Source organism: Dendropsophus ebraccatus, chromosome 14, assembly GCF_027789765.1.
Source record: "Dendropsophus ebraccatus isolate aDenEbr1 chromosome 14, aDenEbr1.pat, whole genome shotgun sequence".
Classification (NCBI taxonomy): Eukaryota; Metazoa; Chordata; class Amphibia; order Anura; family Hylidae; genus Dendropsophus; species Dendropsophus ebraccatus.
The window spans coordinates 17,414,945-17,436,673 of record NC_091467.1 but is presented as its reverse complement, the minus strand read 5'-3'; the positions used below and the strand labels follow the sequence as shown (position 1 = coordinate 17,436,673).

General features: G+C 45.3%; 1 protein-coding gene across 5 annotated transcripts; it reads left to right on the top strand.

Annotated features, from left to right (window-relative positions):
* Positions 1-9,137: 9,137 nt before the first annotated feature.
* On the top strand, positions 9,138-21,049 carry MLX (MAX dimerization protein MLX). 5 transcript variants are annotated; one of them, XM_069953811.1, is made up of 9 exons: positions 9,214-9,243; positions 11,213-11,249; positions 11,935-12,033; positions 13,495-13,578; positions 14,626-14,732; positions 16,046-16,145; positions 17,641-17,740; positions 17,818-18,019; positions 20,808-21,049. In XM_069953811.1, the coding sequence occupies exons 4-9, from the start codon at positions 13,503-13,505 to the stop codon at positions 20,862-20,864; spliced, it is 642 nt and encodes a 213-aa protein (XP_069809912.1). In that variant the 5' UTR covers positions 9,214-9,243; positions 11,213-11,249; positions 11,935-12,033; positions 13,495-13,502; the 3' UTR covers positions 20,865-21,049. The 5 variants fall into 5 exon arrangements, with proteins under 5 accessions (XP_069809909.1, XP_069809911.1, XP_069809912.1 ...); XM_069953808.1 differs by lacking the exon at positions 11,935-12,033 and having other exon boundaries at positions 9,138-9,243; XM_069953809.1 differs by lacking the exons at positions 9,214-9,243; positions 11,935-12,033 and adding an exon at positions 9,250-9,405.
* Positions 21,050-21,729: the final 680 nt, after the last annotated feature.

Genomic DNA, 21,729 nt, shown 5'->3' with positions numbered 1-21,729 from the left:
GGTTACTTTACCTCTTAACCATTTGTCAGCAGGGATTTAAATTAAGAGTTTACTTTGATAAGGTCAGAGACTTTGACGCTCCTGGGCTCCTTTCCATGTAAAAGGGCCTTAAAGGGGGACTCTGGCCAAAAAAACTTTTTCTTTCAAATCAACTGGTTCCAGAAAGTTATATAGATTTGTAATCTACTTCTAAAGCTCTAGTCTTCCAGTACTTATTAGCTGCTGTGTGTCCTGCAGGAAGTAGTGTATTTTTTTCAGTGCTCTCTGCTGCCACCTCTGTCCATGTTAGGAACTGTCCAGAGCAGGAGAGGTTTTCTATGGGAATTTGCTACTGCTCTCGCGCGTATAGTCACCATTGATGATCGGAGTCCCGCAATGTGGCTTTGTTACGGTCCTGCGGTGCTGTTAAAATCCCGCGCATGTTCACGTCACCGCTCTTCTGACCTCATTTCTGTGTATATTTCGATTGAAGGCCGGAAGTCATGCTCTCCCATAGAGAATTCATTGGAGAGCGTGACTTCCGGCCTTTAATCAACATGGAGAAAGAAGAGTGGTGACGTGAATGCGTGCGATCATCGCTGGTGAGTATATGCGCCAACGTGCAATGGGGGGATAAATAAAAAAAATTCCGGAGTACTTCTTTAAAGGGGTTGTCCAGCAAAAAACTATTTCTTAAAGAAAATGAAACATCATTTCCTGCAGGGCATACAGCATATAGAAGTATATTACAAATCTATATAACTTTCTGACACCAGTTGATTTGAAAGAAAAAGATTTTTGCTGGCATTGCTCTACACAGCAGACTACACATAGAAAGTCTGCAAGTGCTGCTGTATTCACTGTGTGCTCCTCTGCTTGTGGCACTGTCAGCACAATATAGATGTATAATACATAAATATGTGTCTATCATAGGGGAAATGAGGGAGGCTTATGGGGCTGCTCCAAGGTGATGACATCACTTGGGGGTGGGGCTGAAGCTCAGAGATAAGAGGCAGGGAACAACCAGGGGGCTGGAGACAATACCACATTGTGCAGTTGTTGCATTTCGACTTCCTGTTAGGGTATGTCAATCAAAAATAATACTATTAGTAAGTTATATATTACTAAGCTATATGTCTTAGGGTAGTATAAGACGGGCCAATGGGGGCCCGATATTAACTGTAAAAGAGCGCCGTTTGGCTAGATCGGTGCTCGTTTAGTGAGCCTATTACACGGCCTGATAATAGTTTAACAAGGGCTGCAGGGACATCGTTAACGATGCCCTTGCACCCCTTGCTAAACTGGCATACATTACCTATCCATGGTCCAGGGCCCCTCTTGTGGTCCACTTCTCCCCGGGTCCCGCGCGCTGCAGCTTCAGAGCAGCCTGTCCTAACTGATAGGCCGCCCAACCAATCACAGTCCGCGGCGGTCCCGGCCTGTGATTGGCTGAGCGGCCTGTCAGCTAAGACAGGCCGCTCTGAAGCTGCAGCGCGTGGGACCCGGGGAGAAGCAGAGCGCAGAAGGATAAGTTCATGGATATGTAATGTATTTACTTTGCTAATTGTCCGCCGCCGGCAGTGCACCGCTATTACACATACTGGTGTGCGGTCGGTGGCCGACAATTATAGGTCCAATCCTATATCAACGATCAGCAACAACAATCATTGCCTGATCATTGTGTTTATTACACGGAACGATAATCGGCCAGATAGGGTACTATTACTCTTAGGGTGATTGACCCCATCAAACATTTTTATGTCTCATTTCCTTGGACCCCTCTGAGTATGACATGGAGGAGTGGGGGTTAACTGCAGAGTCAATTGAGGGTTTTCCAATGTAAAGAGAAGTAATCTCTCCTTATCGCTCTGCCCTTCTTGGCCTGCACTGAATGGCTTCTTCAGGTCTTTATGTATACAGCCCTTGTACAAATAATAGCCTTGGTAGCGACAGCGTGGCAGCTGGTCAGTGAGCCGCTCGCTTTCTCACACACATTTTCTAGCAGTTTCACTGCACAGATCCAGAAATACCCAGATTAAGGTGGATAACCGCGTCTTAACGTTAAGCTGCTCTGGTTTGGTCAGGAGGTAGCAGGAGTCTTGACACTTGTCCAGATTCGCTGCTGGGTTTCCTCATTGCCAGGGAATATTGTAATAAAGGGAAGGGCTGTCTGAGCTTGTCTATAAGTGGCGGTGAGAAATGGCTGGGGATGAATGGGAGATGGGAGAGTGCTATGTGATGTGGGTTGTCGGGATCAGATATACATCTACATTTAGCTGCCATAAGTAACTTTTATTAAAGGGGTTATCCAGTGCTACAAAAACATGGCCACTTTCTTACCGAGACAGCACCGCTCTTGTTTCCAGTTCAGGTGCGGTTTGCAGATAAGTTTCATTCACTTCAATGGAACTAAGTTACAAAACCTGCACCCAAACTAGAGACAAGAGTGGTGCTGTCTCTGGAAGAAAGTGGCCATGTGTCTGTAACACTGGATAACCCCTTTAATGATATTAGCAGCTATATATTGGGGTATATATGGGATTTAGATCTCCTACTCTTCTTTGGTAAAGGAGAAGTCCGGCAAAAATTTTTTTTAAAGTATTGTATTGCCTCCCAAAAGTTATACCAATTTCCAATATACACTTATTATGGGAAATGCTTATAAAGTGCTTTTTTCCTGCACTTACTACTGCATCAAGGCTTCACTTCCTGGATAACATGGTGATGTCACTTCCTGGATAACATGGTGATGTCACTTCCTGGATAACATGGTGATGTCACTTCCTGGATAAAATGGTGATGTCACGACCTGACTCCCAGAGTTGTGCGGGCTGTGGCTGCTGGGGAGGATGATGGTAAGGGGACACTGAGGGACACAGGGCAGTGGAGGGACACTGAGCACCCCTCTGCCATCATCCTCTCCAGCAGCCACAGCCCGCACAGCTCTGGGAGTCGGGTCGTGACATCACCATTTTATCCAGGAAATGACATCACCATGTTATCCAGGAAGTGAAATCACCATGTTATCCAGGAAGTGACATAACCATGTTATCCAGGAAGTGACATAACCATGTTATCCAGGAAGTGACATCACCATGTTATCCATGTAATTTGTATAACTTTTGGGGGACAATACAACACTTTAATAAAAATTTTCGCCAGACTTCTCCTTTAAAGTGGGAGAGTTTATAGAGGAAATTAAAGAAGATAATGACAGACGCTAAGTGTAATTTTCGGCTGGAAACCAGACACGTCATGTACCTAGCTCTTCCAGCTGTACCATCACGGCCCGGCTGAGTGACTGCTTGCTTAGCCAGTCAGTGATTAGGGCGGCACAACGCCCCAGTCACCGATTGGTTGATTGGGCAGTCACTCAGCTGGGTAAATGACGTTGCAGCTGGAAGAGCTGCAGGTCACCGGCGGCTGTCAACTAGAACCAGGGAGTGGTGATTCGGGGCACGAGGATAGGTACGTTTACGTTGTTTATTTTCCCACAACCCCGGCTTCCTAACTTTTTTGAATTTGGTGGGACTTCTCTTTTAAAAGAGAAATCCAGTTATTTATAAAATAAAGCAGCTGGCAGAGGCAGGGGAGCAACCCCCACCGGGCTCCAGGATCTCTGGCACTGACACGCCACGACCTGGCTGATGGACTGGCCGCTCAGCCAGTCAGTGACTGGGGCGGAACGCATCATGACATCATCACAATGCCTTCTGGCTGTGAATTGCAGCCGACAGATTGCCTGTAAGCCCTGGCAGGGGCACCCACAAAATTCCAAGGAAAACGCAAACTCTACCCCCCTGTGCCATGCCTTTTTTACCAGTTGGTTGGTTCCAGTTGGTTTATGAGACTGTTGACAACTATAAATATAGATGTCCCACCATAACATGATGTGGTAATGGCCCAAAAAAAAGTTCACTCACACATATATCCACAGACACCGCTCTGGCACTTTACAAAACAATTTTAGGTGGTCTTCTCAAAGAGGTTTCACTCTCTGTGATATGATGGCAGCAGGTCTGGAGGAAGACACCATGTTCATGTTCCATGTCAGGAACTGTCCAGAGCAGGAGAGGTTTTCTATGAGGATTTGCTTCTGCACTGGACAGTTCCTGACATGGACAGAGGTGGCAGCAGAGAGCACTGTGTCAGACTGGAAAGAATATACCACTTCCTGCAGGACATACAGCAGCTGATAAGTACTGGAAGACTTGAGATTTTTAAATAGAAGTAATTTCTTTCTGCTTCGGATTTGTAGCGGTACACATGTGAAAGAAACTGCTGTATCAACCGTAATGCTTCCCATATCTCTGTCTCTCCTATCTATTGCAGCTTACACAACGCTCACATGCTATTTCCAGGGGGTTCTTAAACCCGTTGCCAAATATAGTTTGTACTGCTCAAGGCAAACAGGATTTCTTTCACTTCAAAAAAACAAATTGTTCTTTTCCACTAAAAACAATTGGTCGGGGAAAATTGGCATTGCTCCCCGTCCCATGCTTATCCAAGCTGCAGTCCCTTACAGAAACATAACCCAATCATTATTACTTCCTATAGTACTTATCAGTTGCTGTATGTCCTGCAGGAAATTGTGTATTCTTTCCATTCTGACACAGTGCTCTCTGCTGCCACCTCTGTCCATGTCAGGAACTGTCCAGAGCAGGAGAGGTTTTCTATGGGGATTTGCTGCTGCTCTGGACAGTTCCTGACATGGACAGAGGTGGCTGCAGAGAGCACTGTGTCAGACTGTAGAGAATACACCACTTCCTGCAGGACATACAGCAGCTGATAGGTACTGGAAGACTTGAGATTTTTAAATAGATGTAAACCACAAATCTACATTTTCTGATCCAGTTGATTAGAAAAAAAATAAAATAAAATTGCTGGAGTTCCCCTTAAAGTGAGCCAAGTTAAAAGCCACGTAAAGCGCTTAGTCAAGCCTTCACCTAGCTCTATCTAACAAGTGGTGAGGGTCAGCAAACCCAGATCCCGACTGATCAAAACTTTTGACATGACTCTATCTGTGTACAAGTCTGCATATCTACAGCGCTGTCAATCACTGAATAGCACCACCCACTTGACTATTTAGTTCAAAATGAGCAGAGATTTACATGAAAAAATTAGAGGTTATCCTGGAACTTTTTCCACAAAACTTAAAGTGTGACAATAAGAGGGGTTTGGGTGTTGGCTGTTCCTTCCTTTTCCTGCAGTTCTTACCATGTTGAAGAGATCTGAGTTAAAGCCCTATTACACAGATCGATAATCGGCCGAATCGGCCCTATCTGGACGATTATCGCTCCATGTAATAAACACAACGATCAGCCGATGACAAACATCATTGTCTGATCATTGATATCGGTTTGGACCTATAATTGTCGGGCGCCGACCACGCATCGATATGTGTAGTAGCGGAGTGCGGCTGATGATTTTCAAAGTGTATACATTACCTATCCATGTGGCAGGGCTCCTCTTGTGCTCTGCTTCTCCCTGGGCCCACATGCTCCAGCTTCAGAGTGGCCTGTCTCAGCTGACAGGCTGCTCAGCCAATCACTGGCCAGGACCGCCGCGGCCAGTGATTGGCTGAGCGGCCTGTCAGCTGAGACAGGCCGCTCTGAAGCTAGAGCGCAAGGGTATCCCAGCAGCATGGATAGGCAATGTATAGAGTTTAAGCAAGGGCTGCAAGGACCTCGGTAACGATGTCCCTGCGGCCCTTGTTAAACGATTATCGGGCCGTGGAATAGGCCCAGTAAACGAGCGTCGATCTAGCAGATCAGCGCTCGTTTACATTTATTATCGGGCCCCCATTGGCCTGTGTAATGGGAACCTTAGAAGTTGGATTTAAATTAGAGATGAGCGCAAGAAAACATGGATACAATAGACCATGTTTTGCAGCCACCAGAATTCAAATGCTGCCCGATGGGACTCAGCATGCTCCAGTTACCCTCATCTCTAATCATTCCTGTGCTTGTACTGTGCTTATTACTGGCATGACTAGGGAGGTGGCGGGGTGTAGCCGATGTGGGGGTGGGAGGGCACTGGCACTAGACCAGGGATAAACTACACATTTTTCTGACGGGTGTAATGTGGCTGGATCATAACATCAGGGTGATGGGTGCTGGACCCCCATGTCTGGACCCTACAGAATTGAACTCCTTGGATCAGTACAGGGTATTAATTAATATGTGGCTACTTCTTGGTCATCTTCTTGGTCATCTGCTCTATGGTTAAAAGAGGAGGAGGAGGAATGAAGACTGCTTTTACACGGCCGGAATACATGTATGCTATCTACCATTGCGGATTGTATAAGACCCGTTTTATTCTATCCAGTACACGTGATCATGGCTTCCACCGTGCATGTGGCCAGAGCCCATTGTGTGCACAGTCCATGAGACGGGTATATCAGACCTTGTCCCAACTTGTCCCATCACCCAATTTAAAGTGTACCTGTCGTTATAACTTTTAAAATCTAAACCAAAAGTTTTTTTTTCAGTTATCATGGAAAACACGGCACTTCCTGTTTTTTGACTTTTTTTTTTCTCAAAGTGTCAGAAAACAGGAAGTCCTGTGTATCCCAGGCCATCCGAGCGCTCACAGAGAGAAGGCGGTCATGTGACTGATGGACACATTGAGCCGTGACTCTCTGTACTGGCCGGAATTCCTGTGATTAGTCTTTTTTTTTCTCCCAACCGGTCAGAAAATCTGCCTTCAGGAGACTGGACCTGGATTTCTGGTAAGTACAGCTTTGTTTTACAGCAGGATAACAACAGCAAAAAATAGTGAATGTAAATTGCAAACTTGCTTTATATCACATCTACTCTTGATTATGAAAGTTATAACGATAGGGACACTTTAAACCGTACTGAGCATAAAGGGCGGCCATAGGTGCAGTCACATGATCCCACAGCCATACTGCAACGGCCTCTGAATTGGTAAACAACATGACGCCAGGGGGGACAGCATCAGCTCAGGTGAGTATGTGTGCCAACTTACTCCCAGGCAATAAATAAAAAATTGAGAGTGCTTCTTTAAGTAATTCTGTAGTGATCTACTTTTAACCACCCACATGACTGAGGTTTGCAACATATTTTGTTATCCTGAATCTTATCCTGCAATAAGTATATGTCACATGAGGCTGTGTGGAACATTTTCAAGGCAACGGTCATTGAATATGTCCTATTGCTAGTTTTGCAGTCAGTGACACTCTGACCCCTAGTGGTGGGATATAGACCTACACAATTTATCTGATATAAAAGATTTGAACATTTTTGCAATTTTTTTTTTTTGATCCAATGCATACAAAATAAAAATTAAAAAGACCTTAAAGGGGTATTCTACTCAAACAGAACTTTTGTTATGATATGAGTTGATATGTTGCTGCCCATGGTGAGGCTAACACTTTCCATACTTATTATCTATTCAGTCTCCTTCCCCCAGTTCTCAGATGCTGCTTTCTGCTGAAGACAGAAAAATCTGTGTGTGAGCTTTTCTCTCTTCCCCTCCTCCCCCCTCCCTTCCGAGACAGCTGATGTAAACAAGTCCCTATCTGCAACTTTGTAGCTGCTTTGTAATGCTACAAATTTTTTTTTAATACTTTCTAATGCTAAATGAAGTAATTTATCTGAGCCACCCACTAGAGCCATAAGTCTCCAAGCTGCGGCCCTCCAGCTGTTGCAATACTACATCTCCCATCATGCCTGGACAGCCAAACCCAAAGCTTTAGCTGTACGGGCATGATGGGAACTGTGGTTTTGCAACAGCTGGGGGGCCGCAGTTTGGACACCCATTTACTTAAGGGGTCTCTCTTTAATCTATGAGTATTGTTTTGGCATTTATGTCCGGAACATAGTCGCCATGTTGCAAACCACCATATTGGATAGTTCAGGTGTGGTTTGCAGTTAAGCTCCATTTACTTCAATGGAACTGAGTCCCAAACCCCACCCAATCTGGAGACAAGAGAGGGGGAAAAGTGGCCATGTTTTTGTAGCGCTGGATAACCCCTTTAAAAATGGCGGCCATGTTCCAGACATAGCCTAAAAGATTGGTTCCTTACTTATTACGTTCAGAAGTCACAATAAGCTTTTTGAAGTCTATCGGCCCATTGGCAACATGTGGACAAACCCGTAATGTGAATGTAGCCTTATTGTCATCTTACAGGTCACAGGTCACACTGCTCTGTCCCTTGCTGATGCCATCACATATATGCTGAATTCACTCTGTCTCAGCCAATGTGTATGCCAGGGACGTCCCAAACATGTGTCAGATGTATACCTAAGTGGCATCTATTATTCCTGGGGTACTATGGTAAAAAACATATGCCCATGTAAAAGAGATCCTGCTGAAAAATAGGGGGGACCCCAGCTTTTTTTTCTTACAAATAAACTGATGTCAGGAAGTTATTTAGATTTGTAATTTACTTCTAATTTAAAAAAAAAATCCAGTACTTATTATCTGCTGTATGTCCTGCAGAAGGGGGTGTATTCTTTTAAGTCTGACACAGTGCTCTCTGCTGCCACCTCTGTCCATATCAGGAACTGTCCAGAGCGGGAGAGGTTTTCTATGGGGATTTTCTACTGCTCTGGACAGTTCCTGGGCAGCAATGAGCACAGTGTTAGATTGGAAAGAATACACCACTTCCTGCAGGGCATACAGCAGCTGATAACTACAGGAAGACCGGTGATTACTAAATAGAATTAAATGACAAATCTATATTAACCCTTTAATGCCATGTGAGAAAAAAAAGAAGTTGGGGCCATTGAAATGATATATAATATACGTCTGCGCCCTCTTTTTAGTGGGATGAATATGGCTACCTGTCAGTGACGGAGTACACACTTTTTTTTTTTTTTTTTTTTATAGCAAAGTGACATTATAAGGGGTCCTGATGTCAAATGTTCTATAAAAGAACGCAAAAAAAATGTATTTACACAACAGGTGTGAACACAGCCCTATCTACTTTAGGGTTATACTTCAAGGTTTATAGACCTATATTACTAGCATTTATTATGATTTATTATTGTTTTCCAGTTTTTCTAAAAAGTATTTGCTATCTACGGTTTTTGAGTAGGAAAAAGAACAAACAAAAAAAACTTTTGGAGAGGGAGAGCTGCTGGCTCAGCCCTGCGCTTCCCTCGGCTGCCACACACTCTTCGCCCACCAGGTGTCGCCCCTGAGCACGCGGCCGCTGAGGCCTTGTTATGTAGTCTGTGCCGGGCCAGGATGTCGGAAGCCGCCGGGGCTGCATCACCCGAAGACTCCTGGAGCAAAGTAAGGACACACCGGGGATGGTTAGAGGTGCCAGGCCATAGGGGAGTAGCGGCAGGACGAGGACGGAGCACAGGCCACACCGGGGCGCCCCCTGTCCAGTATATGTGTCAGCTCTATCCATTCCCATAGACTATAATGGAGCAGAACACTGCAGGATATAAGGTATTGTTTACAGGATGTGTAAGTGGTGCAAAACTACAACTCCCAGCATGCCCTGACAGCCGAAGGCTGTCAGGGCATGCTGGGAGTTGTAGTTTTGCACTAGCTGGGATAGCCACTAACTGACTACCATTGACTCTTACTGTTTTTGGGAAGATCTACTGGATATATTACCTTTATATAGTTAGTATACAGGGCTGCGGTATATGTCGGTGCCATAATAACAAGGAATAAACTATACGTCTGGTCATGTGACTGCCATGGAACAATAAGGAAGGTGAAGGGTTTGATTGGTTACCTTTGGTGATTATTTTGAATTTCTTTGTTTATAGTTCAGTCGGTTCTTATGTGTTAGTCGGTTATTATATGTCAGTTGGTGATTATTTTTTTTTTAGAATTTTTCTTTCTTTATTGTTCAGCATTGTATATTTGGGGGGCATAAAGGAGTCATATCTCCCCCTTACCCCTACCTCCAGTGTCGGACTGGCCCACCAGAGGGTCGTCCGATGGGCCCCCAGCTTTAGAACCTGCACTTACACTGACTGATGTGTTGTTTCTCATTGGTTCTTCATTGGTGGGCCCCCAGGATCATTTCCTCTGGTGGGCCACAGATACCCCAGGCCCACACTGCCTACTTCATTAGCCTATGTGCCCTTAGTACTACCAGCATTGTATATAGGGGGCATAAAAGACTCGTAACTCCCCCTTTTTAGTACTTCCAGAAATTTATATGGGCGGCGTAAGGGATTTATAACTCCCCCTTACCCCCCCCCCCCCCCCCCACCTCTTTAGCCTTTCTGCCCTCAGTATAGGGGGGGGCACAAGGGATTCATAACTCCTCCTTACACCGCCTTAAAGGGGTAGTGCGGTGCTACACATTTATTCACTAATTAACACACATTACAAAGTTATACAACTTTGTAATGTGTGTAATTTAAGTGAATGGCCCCCTTCCCCGTGCTCCCCCCACCTCGGAAGTATGGTGCATTATACTGATCGAATTACTGTCGACCCCAGCCGCCATCTTGGGTCGCCAATCGCAGCTGATGATGCGCTGGTGCGATCCGGCCAGGCTCCTCAAGATGACGCGATCTACCAAAGGATAATGCACCACACTTCCGGGGTGGGGGGGAACACAGGGAAGGGGGCCATTCACTTAAATAACACACAGTACAAAGTTGTATAACTTTGTAACGTGTGTTATTTAGTGAATAAATGTGTAGCACCGCACTACCCCTTTAAGGCCCTATTACACCAAACGATACGAAAACCAAAAACGAAACCAAATACGGCCGATAATCGTCTTGTGTAATAGAAGACAGCGATCAGCCTGCATGAACAATGTCGGCCGATTGTTGCAGTCGTTTGTCTTTCAACATAAGACAAACCACTGTGATAGCAGCGATCTGCTGCCGTCGATCCGTGGATTAGGAGCGGCGGCAGCAGGCCGCTGCTGTCTACTATGGCTGCCCAGACGAACAAGCGATCCCCCACACTCTAACCTTATAACTGTTGAATGATGTAAAGTTAAAGGCCTTCTCCAGGCTTAGAAAAACATGGTCACTTTCTTCTAGAAACAGCACCTTTCCTGTCCTCAGGTTGGGTGTGGGGGTTTTGCAGCTCATTTCCATTAAAGTAAATGAAGCTGAATTGTAATACCACACACAACCTGAGAACAGAGGTGGCACTGTTTTTTTTGCAAGGAAGTGGCCTTATTTATTCTAATCCTGGATAACCCCTTTAAAGAGATTGAAGCCGTTTCTGTGCTAATTCCATTGTCTTATCCTCTTTTTTTCTTGCGACCTGTCAGTCTGACTCATCATTCAATGAGAATGTTGTGGAAACAGGTAAGGCGTCATCCATGTTTTCTTTCTAGTCTTCCAATAAAATGGTTATTAGTGCCAGTTTCAGCCTCTCAGCGTGCCATGTAAGTGTATGGCCGAGTATTGGAACATTGAATAATACAGGCAACATGCTGTTTAGTAGCGTTGAACAGACCTGTCAAACTGTTGGGGTTCCACAACGTTCTTCGAAACTGAACGCTCAGCGTTTGACTTCTGGCATCTGAAGAAGTTGGATGCGGCCATGGGCCATATCCATGTTTTCCTGGCAGCCCTTGAAGCCCAACTTCTCCAATTGCCAGAAGTCAAATGCCAAGTGTTGGGTTGGAAGAATGTTGTGGGACCTTAACAGTTTGGCAAGTCCACTCAACACTAGTCAGTAGGCCTATATTACTTTTGCTTCTACAGCCTCTACAGTTTTCTGTATGACCTCTATTTTCTCTCTGTACTTGTACACAGCCTGTATCAGGGGTAGAGAACCTTTGCCCCCCAGTTGTTGTAAAACTGTGACTCCCTACATGCCTGGACAGCCAAAGCTTTAGCTGTCCAGGCATGATGGGAGTTGTAGTTTTGCAACAGCTGGAGAGCCAGGGTTCCCTACCCCTGGCCTATATGATTCTCCCCCTTTCCTTCATCCAACCTGTGTGAACTGTCCTCCTGGGTTTCTCTCCCCCCTTGTCTTATATCTTAGCTGGTGTGTAACTCCTCCCTGCTGCTATCTCCAACATTGAGAAAGCAGAAAGTCCTCAGACTCAGACAGACGTACCTTTCTTCGAGTAGCAGCTAAATGGTAGGAAATCTTTAATGAAGACTATTTAGAGAGTTGTCACTTTGCATTGGTTAAACCCCTCGTACCATCAGATAGCTGCTTTTAATCCAAGATCTGTCCTGGGGTGCGTTCGGCAAGTGATGCAGTTATTGTCCTAAAAAACAACTTTTAAACTTGCAGCCCTGTGCCAAATTGGCGTGGCCTAGAGTGTCTTTGCCCTTTGCCCTGACCGCGCATTGTACGTGTAATAGCAGTGTGCAGCTGACGTTTGCCCAGACATTTAATACATTACCTGTACACACTCTCGGTCCTCTCCTGCGCTCTGTATGCGTCCCGGCACTGCAGCTACAGAGCAGCCTCTTTGAGGTGACAGGCTGCTCAGCCAATCACTGACCAGGACTGCTGCGGCCAGTGATTGGCTGTTAGATCAAACAGGCCGCTATAAAGCTGCAGTGCCGGGATGCATACAGAGCGCATGGCAAGACCGGGAATATGTACAGGTAATGTATTAAAGTGTCGCTGTCGTTTTTGTTTTGTTTTTTTGCAAAAAGAGGCGATTTTAAGAAACTTTGTAATTGGGTTTATTAGGCAAATATGCCATTATCTGCATTCAAAAAGACTTTCCCCAGCCCCTCCCCCTCCTCTCTCTCATCCACTGCTCATTATCAGGAAATCTCGACTGTTTTGCATCAGTCGAGCCCTGTGTAATCTATGGAGAGGGGAGGGGGGAGGAGGGAGATTAGTCGCCAGCAGAGAACAAAGTATTACACAGTGGGAGCTGTGTGAAAGCTGGTATAGAGAGGTCAGTGCTGACTTCAGAGGAAATAGCCTGGTAATGTAGCTGTAAATTAACTCTTTTTGGTGCCTCATCTCCCTCAACCCCTCCCCTCTCCATAGAAAACCATAAAGACGGGGGGGGGGGGGGGGGGGGGGGGGGGCTGGGAGAGCGCTTCAAACCCAATAAACCCAATTACAAAGTTTCTTAAAATAGCCTGTACTTATGATTTCTGCAACAAAAAAAAGTAAACGACAGTGACACTTTTACTGTTTGGGCAAGGGCTGCACGGACATCGCTAACAATGTCCATGCAGCCCTTGCTAAACGATTATCGGGCCGCGTAATAGGCCCAGTAAACGAGCACTGATCTAGACTGCCAGACTCTGTAGGGACACGCCCCCAGTAGGTAACACCCAGCTGGCTATTTATGTGTACATACTAGTGAGAATAACAGAGGAACTAAATGGAGGTTCCCGATTTCCAGGCAAGTATTAGCTCACACAGGTGGGAGAGGCCATATGCCCCTTTTTAACGACTTGTTTTATTGAGGCATTTTATTTATAGGGTCATAAAATAATCCCTGCTGAAAAGCGTCGGTGGCCTCCCATAGGTCACCCAGCAGCCATCGGGCAGTATCACCGCTGTTAGGAGTGATCAGATGGGGGATAAACACTTGGGCAGAGGCTGATTGTTTCCTCATTATAGGTCATATCATGGAACGGAAAGGAAGCATAGTGTCCCGAGCGAACAGCATCGGCTCCACCAGCGCATCCTCTGTACCCAACACAGGTCTGTTCATAGCCTCATGCTCTCTTCTCAATCCTACCCTCTCCTTTATTTCTACTGATTTATTCTTGGAGGCTGTAAATGCATTGGATCCTGTTCTCCGTATTAGAGATGGTTGTACTTGTATTGTTACTTGGTACCATTGTAGCTGCTGGGACCACCCCGATCCTCTAGATACCACCATGGCCTACAGGTGGTCACACAGCTTCCTTTATGGGGTTAAATGTTAATAATCATCAATGGTGTCAATTTTTTGTAACGAATTTCCCTTTAAATTAGCATTTTGGGGAACGTATGTCCTATTAAAGGGGTACTCTGTTGGAAAAAAAATCAACTGGTTTGAGAAAGTTATATAGATTTGAAATTTACATGATAGAGTTGACATTATATAGATTTGAGATCAGTCTATCAGTTTGCAAATGGCTTCTATTAAAAAATCTCAAGTCTTTCAGTACTTATCAGCTGCTGTATGTCCTGCAGGAAGGGATCTATTCTTTCCAGGCTGACACAGTGCTCTCTGCTGCCACCTCTGTCCATGTCAGGAACTGTCCAGATTAGTAGCAACTTCCCATAGAAAACTAAACATGTTAACTATACTGTTGGCGCTAAAGTAAGTGCTTATAGACTTTCTCTTTTGTAGTTTGTTCTTAAAAAAACCTAATAAAAACTTTGAACCAGAAAACCTCTCCTGCTCTGGACAATTCCTGACATGGACAGAGGTGGCAGCAGAGAGCACTGTGTCAGACCGGAAAGAATACACCACTTCCTGCAGGACATACAGCAGTTGATAAGTATTGGAAGCCTTGAGATTTTTTAATAGAAGTTATTTACAAATCTGTCTAACTTTCAGTACCAGGTTGATTTGAAAGAAAAAAAATTGTTCGTCGGCGTTCCCCTTTAAGACTTACCGTCATGAAATATGTTTTTGCACAGTGGTCCTTATATCTTGAATGAAATAAAAAAATAGGGTGACAATGCCGTCCATGTGTGTGTCCCCTCACCCCCTCCTAGCCTGCTGCATGATCCACAATACTTGTTCCCCAACCTCAGATGACGAAGACAGCGATTACCGGCAGGAGAGCATCAAAGACGCCTACAAGGACCGGCGCCGGCGGGCCCACACACAGGCCGAGCAGAAGCGGAGGGACGCCATTAAGGTAAGCCAGTACACCAGTATGTTATAGTTGTGACCATCCATGACCTCAATGGATATGCTCTGTAGCTGAACGTTAGGTACTAGAGATGGGCGAAACTGGAGCATGCTGGAGTCGATCCGAACCCGAACTTTCGGCATGTGATTAGCGGTGGCTGCTGAAGTTGGATAAAGCCCTAAGGCTATGTGGAAAACATGGATATGGTCATTGGCTGTATCCATGTTTTCCAGAGAACCTTAGAGCTTTATCCAATTTCAGCAGCCACCGCTAATCAAATACCGAACGATCAGGTTCGGATCGACTCTAACCCGAAGCCGGTTGGCTCATCTCTATTAGGTACACATACATACACCTCGCCCAGTACAGGATGGATGTTGCTATGCTGGATGGACATAGGAGCTATCGGCTGGTTCCTTTCTCCTATGAAGTTGCTCTGGGTCAGGTTATAAGCTGAGCCATACTGTGCGGTATTATCCCTCCCTCAGCAATGACTGGGTTAATAAACACTGATATAGTAATTTTTTGCCCCATTACACACTGACTCACTATTCTTGGATAATAAGTAACTCACGGACACAACATGTTACTGTGCAGTCAGCTGGAGCAGACTTTAGTGTTGTGCACACAAGCGTTTTCCCCTTGCCTTGTTATTCTCTTCCGCTTCCGTTCAGAGTACGGACAATAGCGGTGATGAGTGGCAGGAGCGGCAATTTAATTCTTCCATATTTGACGTACCCATTTTTTTTCCCTTATAGACGGATAAAGTTGTTTTCCATAGTTGGGGGTTGGTGTAACATTAAAGGATTACTCCGCTGATTTTTTTTTTACTTCTATTTAAACATCTCCTGTCTTCCTGTACTCATCAGCTGCTGTATGTCCTGCAGGAAGTGGTGTATTCTTTCTAGTCTGACACAGTGCTCTCTGCTGCCACCTCTGTCCATATCAGGAACTGTCCAGATCCCCATAGAAAACCTCTCCTGCTTTCCAGACTGGAAAGAATCCACCACTTCCTGCAGGACATACAGCAGCTCATAAGTACTAGACTGAAATTTTTTTAATAGAAGTAAATTACAAATCTCTGGCACCAGTTCTTTTTTTTTGCTGAACTACCTCTTTACCAGTGGAATTGCTCCAAGAATTATTCCATAGGGAATATTACTATGGGTGATGTGTCCTCCCTGTTATAGGAATACTCATGTATACTGTACACTTTTGGCATTTGTTGGGTTATTGGGGCCCCACATGTGACTTGTATCTATATACATAAGGAAACACTATTCTGGTTGAATTTATTTCCCAATTTTTGTCCAATGTAGAAGGGGTACGATGACTTACAGAGCATTGTGCCTACATGCCAGCAGCAGGATTGCTCTATAGGATCCCAGAAGCTCAGCAAGGCCGTCGTTCTGCAGAAAAGTGAGTGTTTTATCCTCCCCCTGATTTATTCCCATTATACGGCCCAGTCTTGTGTAATAGTTACAGTAAGAAGCTTTACAGCCCTCTGTGATGTAACCAGCTTCCCTTCTCTAGTCTTCTGTAAATGACGGGATAGAAAGGGGAAGCGGTCAGCTGACATGGAGAAAATGCAATTACGGGCGTCTTAGCCCGACTATTCATAGCTTTAATGTCATTTTGTGTTCATCCAATTACCTAATAATACATCCAGGTACAAGTATAGGGAAACAAGTCTTCCGGTGTAGAAAGAATGAATCAATTTTGTCCAGCCGAGACCACGATTATGGTGTATGATGCACTCTGCGCCATTGTTATAAAACATGGCCACTAAGGGTACTATTACATAGGCCGACTACGGTCCGGTCATTTTAGTAAAAGAGCGCCAATCTGCTAAATCGGCTCTCGTTTACTGGACCCATTAAACGGCCTGAAAATCGGGCAGGAAGGGCTGCATGGACATTGTTAGGGATGTCCATGCAGCCCTTGCCCAAACACCTGACACCTTACCTCACCCCGCCTCCAGTCTTCTCTCCTGTGCTCTGCAGCTTCCCGGCCTGTGATTGGCCGCTCAGACGATGCAGCCGCCGGGACTGTAAAGAGCACAGGAGAGAAGACCGGGAGCGGGGAATTGAGGAATTGTCAGCAGTCGGACGCGCAACACTATTACACGTAGCGATGCGTGGTCCGTGCCTGATGATTTTAGGTCCAAACCTAAGACAACGATCAGCTGATTGTTGTCTCTATTACACAGAGCGATAATCGGCCGGATCAACCCGATTCGGCCGATTATCGCTCTGTGTAATAGGGCCCTTAGTCAGTGGGAAAATGTAGCCTGGTTGGCTTATTCTGACAATGTACGGTAAGTCTATCAGGAGACTCTACTGCTGAGTAGCGGCTACCACACTCTCTCTTTCTGGCTATATCTTCTGATCACAGCGGTTCTCAGCAGTAGTGTTAAGCGAACTTTTCAGGTTTGGCAATGCTCTCCGAACCCGCTACCTGGCAGTAACATCTCCTGATTGGCTTATTCTGATCATGAAGCTACTTTATGTGAATAAGTGAACCGACGGGGAGTGGATGATGGTGCTGGCTTCCCGGCTTCCTGGTTATAGATCACAGCACATCCCAGCAGTGAGACCCACCGTAATCAATAACTTTTCACATGTCTGATGTTATTTTTAATCACTGGCGTATGAGTATGTACTTTTAAATTAGGTCCTGATTGCCCCTCCGGGTACACTTAGAGGCGCAGGCCTCTTGGTGAATCTGGCCTGACCTGTGCCTGCTGTATCTCCTGATTTACACCTGTGAGCATGAGGTGTGGGAGGAGGCCATGCCCCACATCCCCATCCATCAGGTGGGCAGGGGATATGGCAGGAGTACGCCATATGGTGAAATGCAAAGTGTATGTAAAAGCCAATGTGGATTGGACTGATTTGTGGATTTACCCCCCCAGCTATAGACTACATTCAGTTCCTACATAAGGAGAAGAAGAAGCAAGAGGAGGAGGTTTCTACCCTGCGAAAAGAGGTCATGGCCTTGAAAATTATGAAATCGTAAGTTTTTTATTCTGATGGAAATTATTACGCCACCATAACAAGGGAGTTTTACATAAATGTATTTTTACTTGCAGAAATTACGAGCAGATAGTTAAAGCTCATCAGAATAATCCCCATGAAGGGACGGACCAGGTCCCCGATCAGGTGAAGTTCAGCATCTTTCAGGGGGTCATGGACTCTTTGTTTCAGACCTTCAATGCCTCCATCTCTGTGAACAGTTTTCAGGAGTTGTCAGCGTGTGTCTTCAGCTGGATAGAGGAACACTGTAAGCCCCAGGTATGTGATCAGGTCTCTGTTATTAAACCTAATTCATACCAATAAATGGGCTAGGTAATAGTTATCTACACTAAATCTACCACAATGCAAACAGCAGCACAGCTGGATGATAGGGGAACGTAGGAAAAGGACCATTTATAAATATGACAGATCCATTATGATAGAGCCTACTTGCCACTTATAAGACATATGTATATGAGAAGCAGTGAGCTGTGCATAACATGGACTGGTATTATTACAGAGTGCCCAGTCCACGGAGTGTATATGGATAAGTGGTGATGCAATGGCATCACCACTTACCTCCTGAGCCTGTACCTTAACCCCTAGACGACCCAGGGCGTATAGTTACGCCATGGAAGTCTGTCCCCAGACGACCTAGGGCGTAACTGTACGCCCTGGGTGTTTCTCCCGCAATGAAGCGTGCTCCGGAGCGGAGCGCGCTTCATAGCAGGTGGGGGCCGGCTGCAATCAGCAGCCGGGACCTCAGCGGCAATGACACGCTGCAGCGATCGCGCTGCCGCGTGTCATTAACTCCTTAAACGCCGCGATCGCGGCGCGACCGCGGCGTTTAAGTGTAAGTGACAGGGGGAGTCCCCTGTCACTTACCGATCGGGACCCCCCTTTTAACCCCCGGTTAAAAGGTCCGCCGGACCGGTTAACGATCGGTTAAAAGGTCCGCCGGAGGTCTCTCACCTGCCTCCGTTCGGCGATCTGCTACACTGAGCCTGCACATGCCTATGGCATAGCATTCATCAGTGTAAAAATCAAACTAATCTATGTACAAGTCCCCCAAAGGGACTTCAAATGTGTAAAAAAAAAAAAAAGTTATAAACACTAACACACTACCCCAAAACCCCTCCCCCAATAAAAGTTGAAATCACCCCCCTTTCCCATTATATAAATAAAACATATAAAAATAAATAAACAAATAAACATATAATATACCGTAGCGTGCGTAATTGTCCGATCTATGAAAATATAACAAGGGTCATTGCGAACGGTAAACGGCGTACACGAAAAGAGGGAAAAAAGTGCGCGGATTACCGATTTTATGTTACATTATATATAAAAAAAAAATTATAAAAAGTGATCAAAACGTCCGATCTTCACACATATGGTATTAATAAAAACTAGAGATCATGGCGGAAAAAATGACACCCCATACAGCCCCGTAGGTGAAAAAATAAAACCGTTATAAGCGTCACAATAGGCCCATTTTATTTATAATTAATTGCCAAAAAAAAGGATTTCATTTAAAAAAAATATATGACATTAGAGAATCTGTGTAACCTGCATATGGTTGTGTTCGGACTGACCTATAGAATAATAGTGTCATGTCGCGGTTACCATATAGTGCATTACATAGACACAGGAACCCCCCAAACGTTACCATATTGCATTCTTTTTTGCGATTTCACCTATTTATATCTTCATAAATAATATATTTGGGATTCCGTCATACATGTTATGGTAAAATGAAAGACGCCATTACACAGTACAACTATTCCTGTAACAAATAAGCCATTACATGGCCTTGTAGATAAAAAACTGAGAGTGCTAGAGCTCTTAGAAGGGGAGGAGGGAAAAACGGAAACACTAAGATCAAAATTTGCGCGGTCCACTGGGTCATTTTGGGCCTGGTCCTCAAAGGGTTAAAGGGGTATTCCCCCCAAAATTATTTTTGCATTAATACGCTGCCCACCCATAGCTTTCCATCTTTCCAATGTAAAGGTATAACGGATTCTGCACAGTTTTGCTGTTATCCAGCTGCATTCACCCCCACGGATTGCAGAGAATCATCAGACCTCAGTCCACTCCGACACGCTCCCTGCTCCTGGCCCGCACCCTCCGAGACGGCATCACGTGTCCTCAGTCCCAGCACAGTGAAGTGACTGAGAACACTGATGGGGTGGCTGCTGTTAGAGAGGGAGACAGTGATCAGCGCAGATGTCACTGTCTCCCTCTCTAACAGCAGCCACCCAGTCACCCACAGCCCCCCCCCGCGATCGCCCACACCAAGCTCCGCCCCCCACGATCACCCGCGACTAGCTCCGCCCCTCACAATCGCCCGCGTCTCCACCAACTTAGCTCTGCTACACCTTTCCCCTCCAACTCAGCTCTGCTACACCTTTTCCCCCCAACTCAGCTCTGCTACACCTTTTCCCCCCAACTCAGCTCTGCTACACCTTTTCCCCCCTTAACTCAGCTCTGCTACACCGTCACCGCCATCTCAGCTCTGCTACACAGTCACCTCCAACACAGCTCTGCTACACTGTCATCCCCAACTCAGCTTTGCTACACCGACATCTCAGCTCTGCTACACTGTCATCATCTCCTTCATTGTTTCAGCTCTGCTACTTCACCATCATCAGGCAGAAGCATTGCATGATGGGAAATGTAGTTTCCTATCTTGGATATAGCTTTTAGAAAAACTTGTAACTCAGGAACGGCAGCAGCTAGAAAGATGGGAGACGGCTCAAAATACTCAGGGGGACTTGGTGAGTAAGGCCAGCTAGGTTTGGGAGCATTACATTTTTTTAACTGTTGGGGGGGAATACCCCTTTAAGCAGTAGTGCATAGCCCACTGCTTCTTCTTACTGTACAGGAGCTGGGATTTCCTGCTTATTTTGGGGTTTCTAACCCAAGAACAGAAAGCTTCTTCTGTTGAGTAGGATGAGCTCCCTAACATGGCCCTTACCTACATTTTTTTTTAGGTGATTTTATTGTAATTTAACTGAATTAGAATGATATAATGGACTACTGTTATCTCTTTCCTTTCGCTCTACAGACCCTTCGTGATATTGTACGCAGCGTCTTACACCAGCTGAAGAATCCCCTCTACTGAGATGTCTCCCATCTGTTTTTTTGTTTTGCATCAGCCAAGGAGGTTGCTCTTAAACCGAATGCACATTTAAAACATTGCAGAGATTACAGCAAGACTTGCTAAGCATTATGGGTAGTTCACACCCGTCAATGCCAAAAAATGGACTGTGATCAGTGATAACTTTTGCTACTAAATATTACTTTCTCTTCCAGTCTCCTTGTATTGTCAGCAGGCTTTTCATTGTAAGCCACAATTATTGGTGGTACCTGAGAGAGTTAACTATAAGGGTACGTTCACATGGTGTGGATTACCTGCAGCAGAAAAACGGCCATGTTTCCACAGGTAAATTGGCACCAAATCGTGCAGATTGCATGTATAATGAAAAAAATACAGATATTGACTTCTCCTTTGAACTTGTGGTACCCCGTTTTGGTGGTACTGTCCATTGTGGTGTATTTTTCACCCATAAATCTGCAGTGTATCTGTCCGATGTGAACATATGCTTAATGTTACCTATGTGAAGATTTGGGGGTTCCCTTTTGAACCTCCAAAGCACAAGTACATCCTATGAGGATTTGTTTGCCTTAATGTTTTTTTTGTAGTAATGTAAAGGATGGTGGGGGTGGGGTGCCTTTCAAATCATATGTATGTGGCCCATGGTCTTCCAGAATGAAGTAATGTTTTTCAAGCGTCCTGGGCTGATGAAGGCCTGATAACAACTGTAAATGATCAGCGCTCGTTTACTGGGCCTATTACACAGCCCGATAATCGTTTAACAAGGGCTGCAAGGACATAGTTACCGATGTCCTTGAAGCCCTTGCTTACTGTATACTTTACCTATCCACGCTCCAGGGCTGCTCCTGCGGTCTGCTTCTCCCCAGGTCCC

Bases quoted from the DNA above. Each gene is read 5' to 3' on its own strand.
- MLX (XM_069953808.1), top strand. From the start codon at position 9,196: ATGTCGGAAGCCGCCGGGGCTGCATCACCCGAAGACTCCTGGAGCAAA. The intron at 11,250-13,494 runs GTAAGGCGTCAT...TCCTCATTATAG, and splicing joins TGAGAATGTTGTGGAAACAG to GTCATATCATGGAACGGAAA. The intron at 13,579-14,625 runs GTCTGTTCATAG...CCCCAACCTCAG, and splicing joins ATCCTCTGTACCCAACACAG to ATGACGAAGACAGCGATTAC.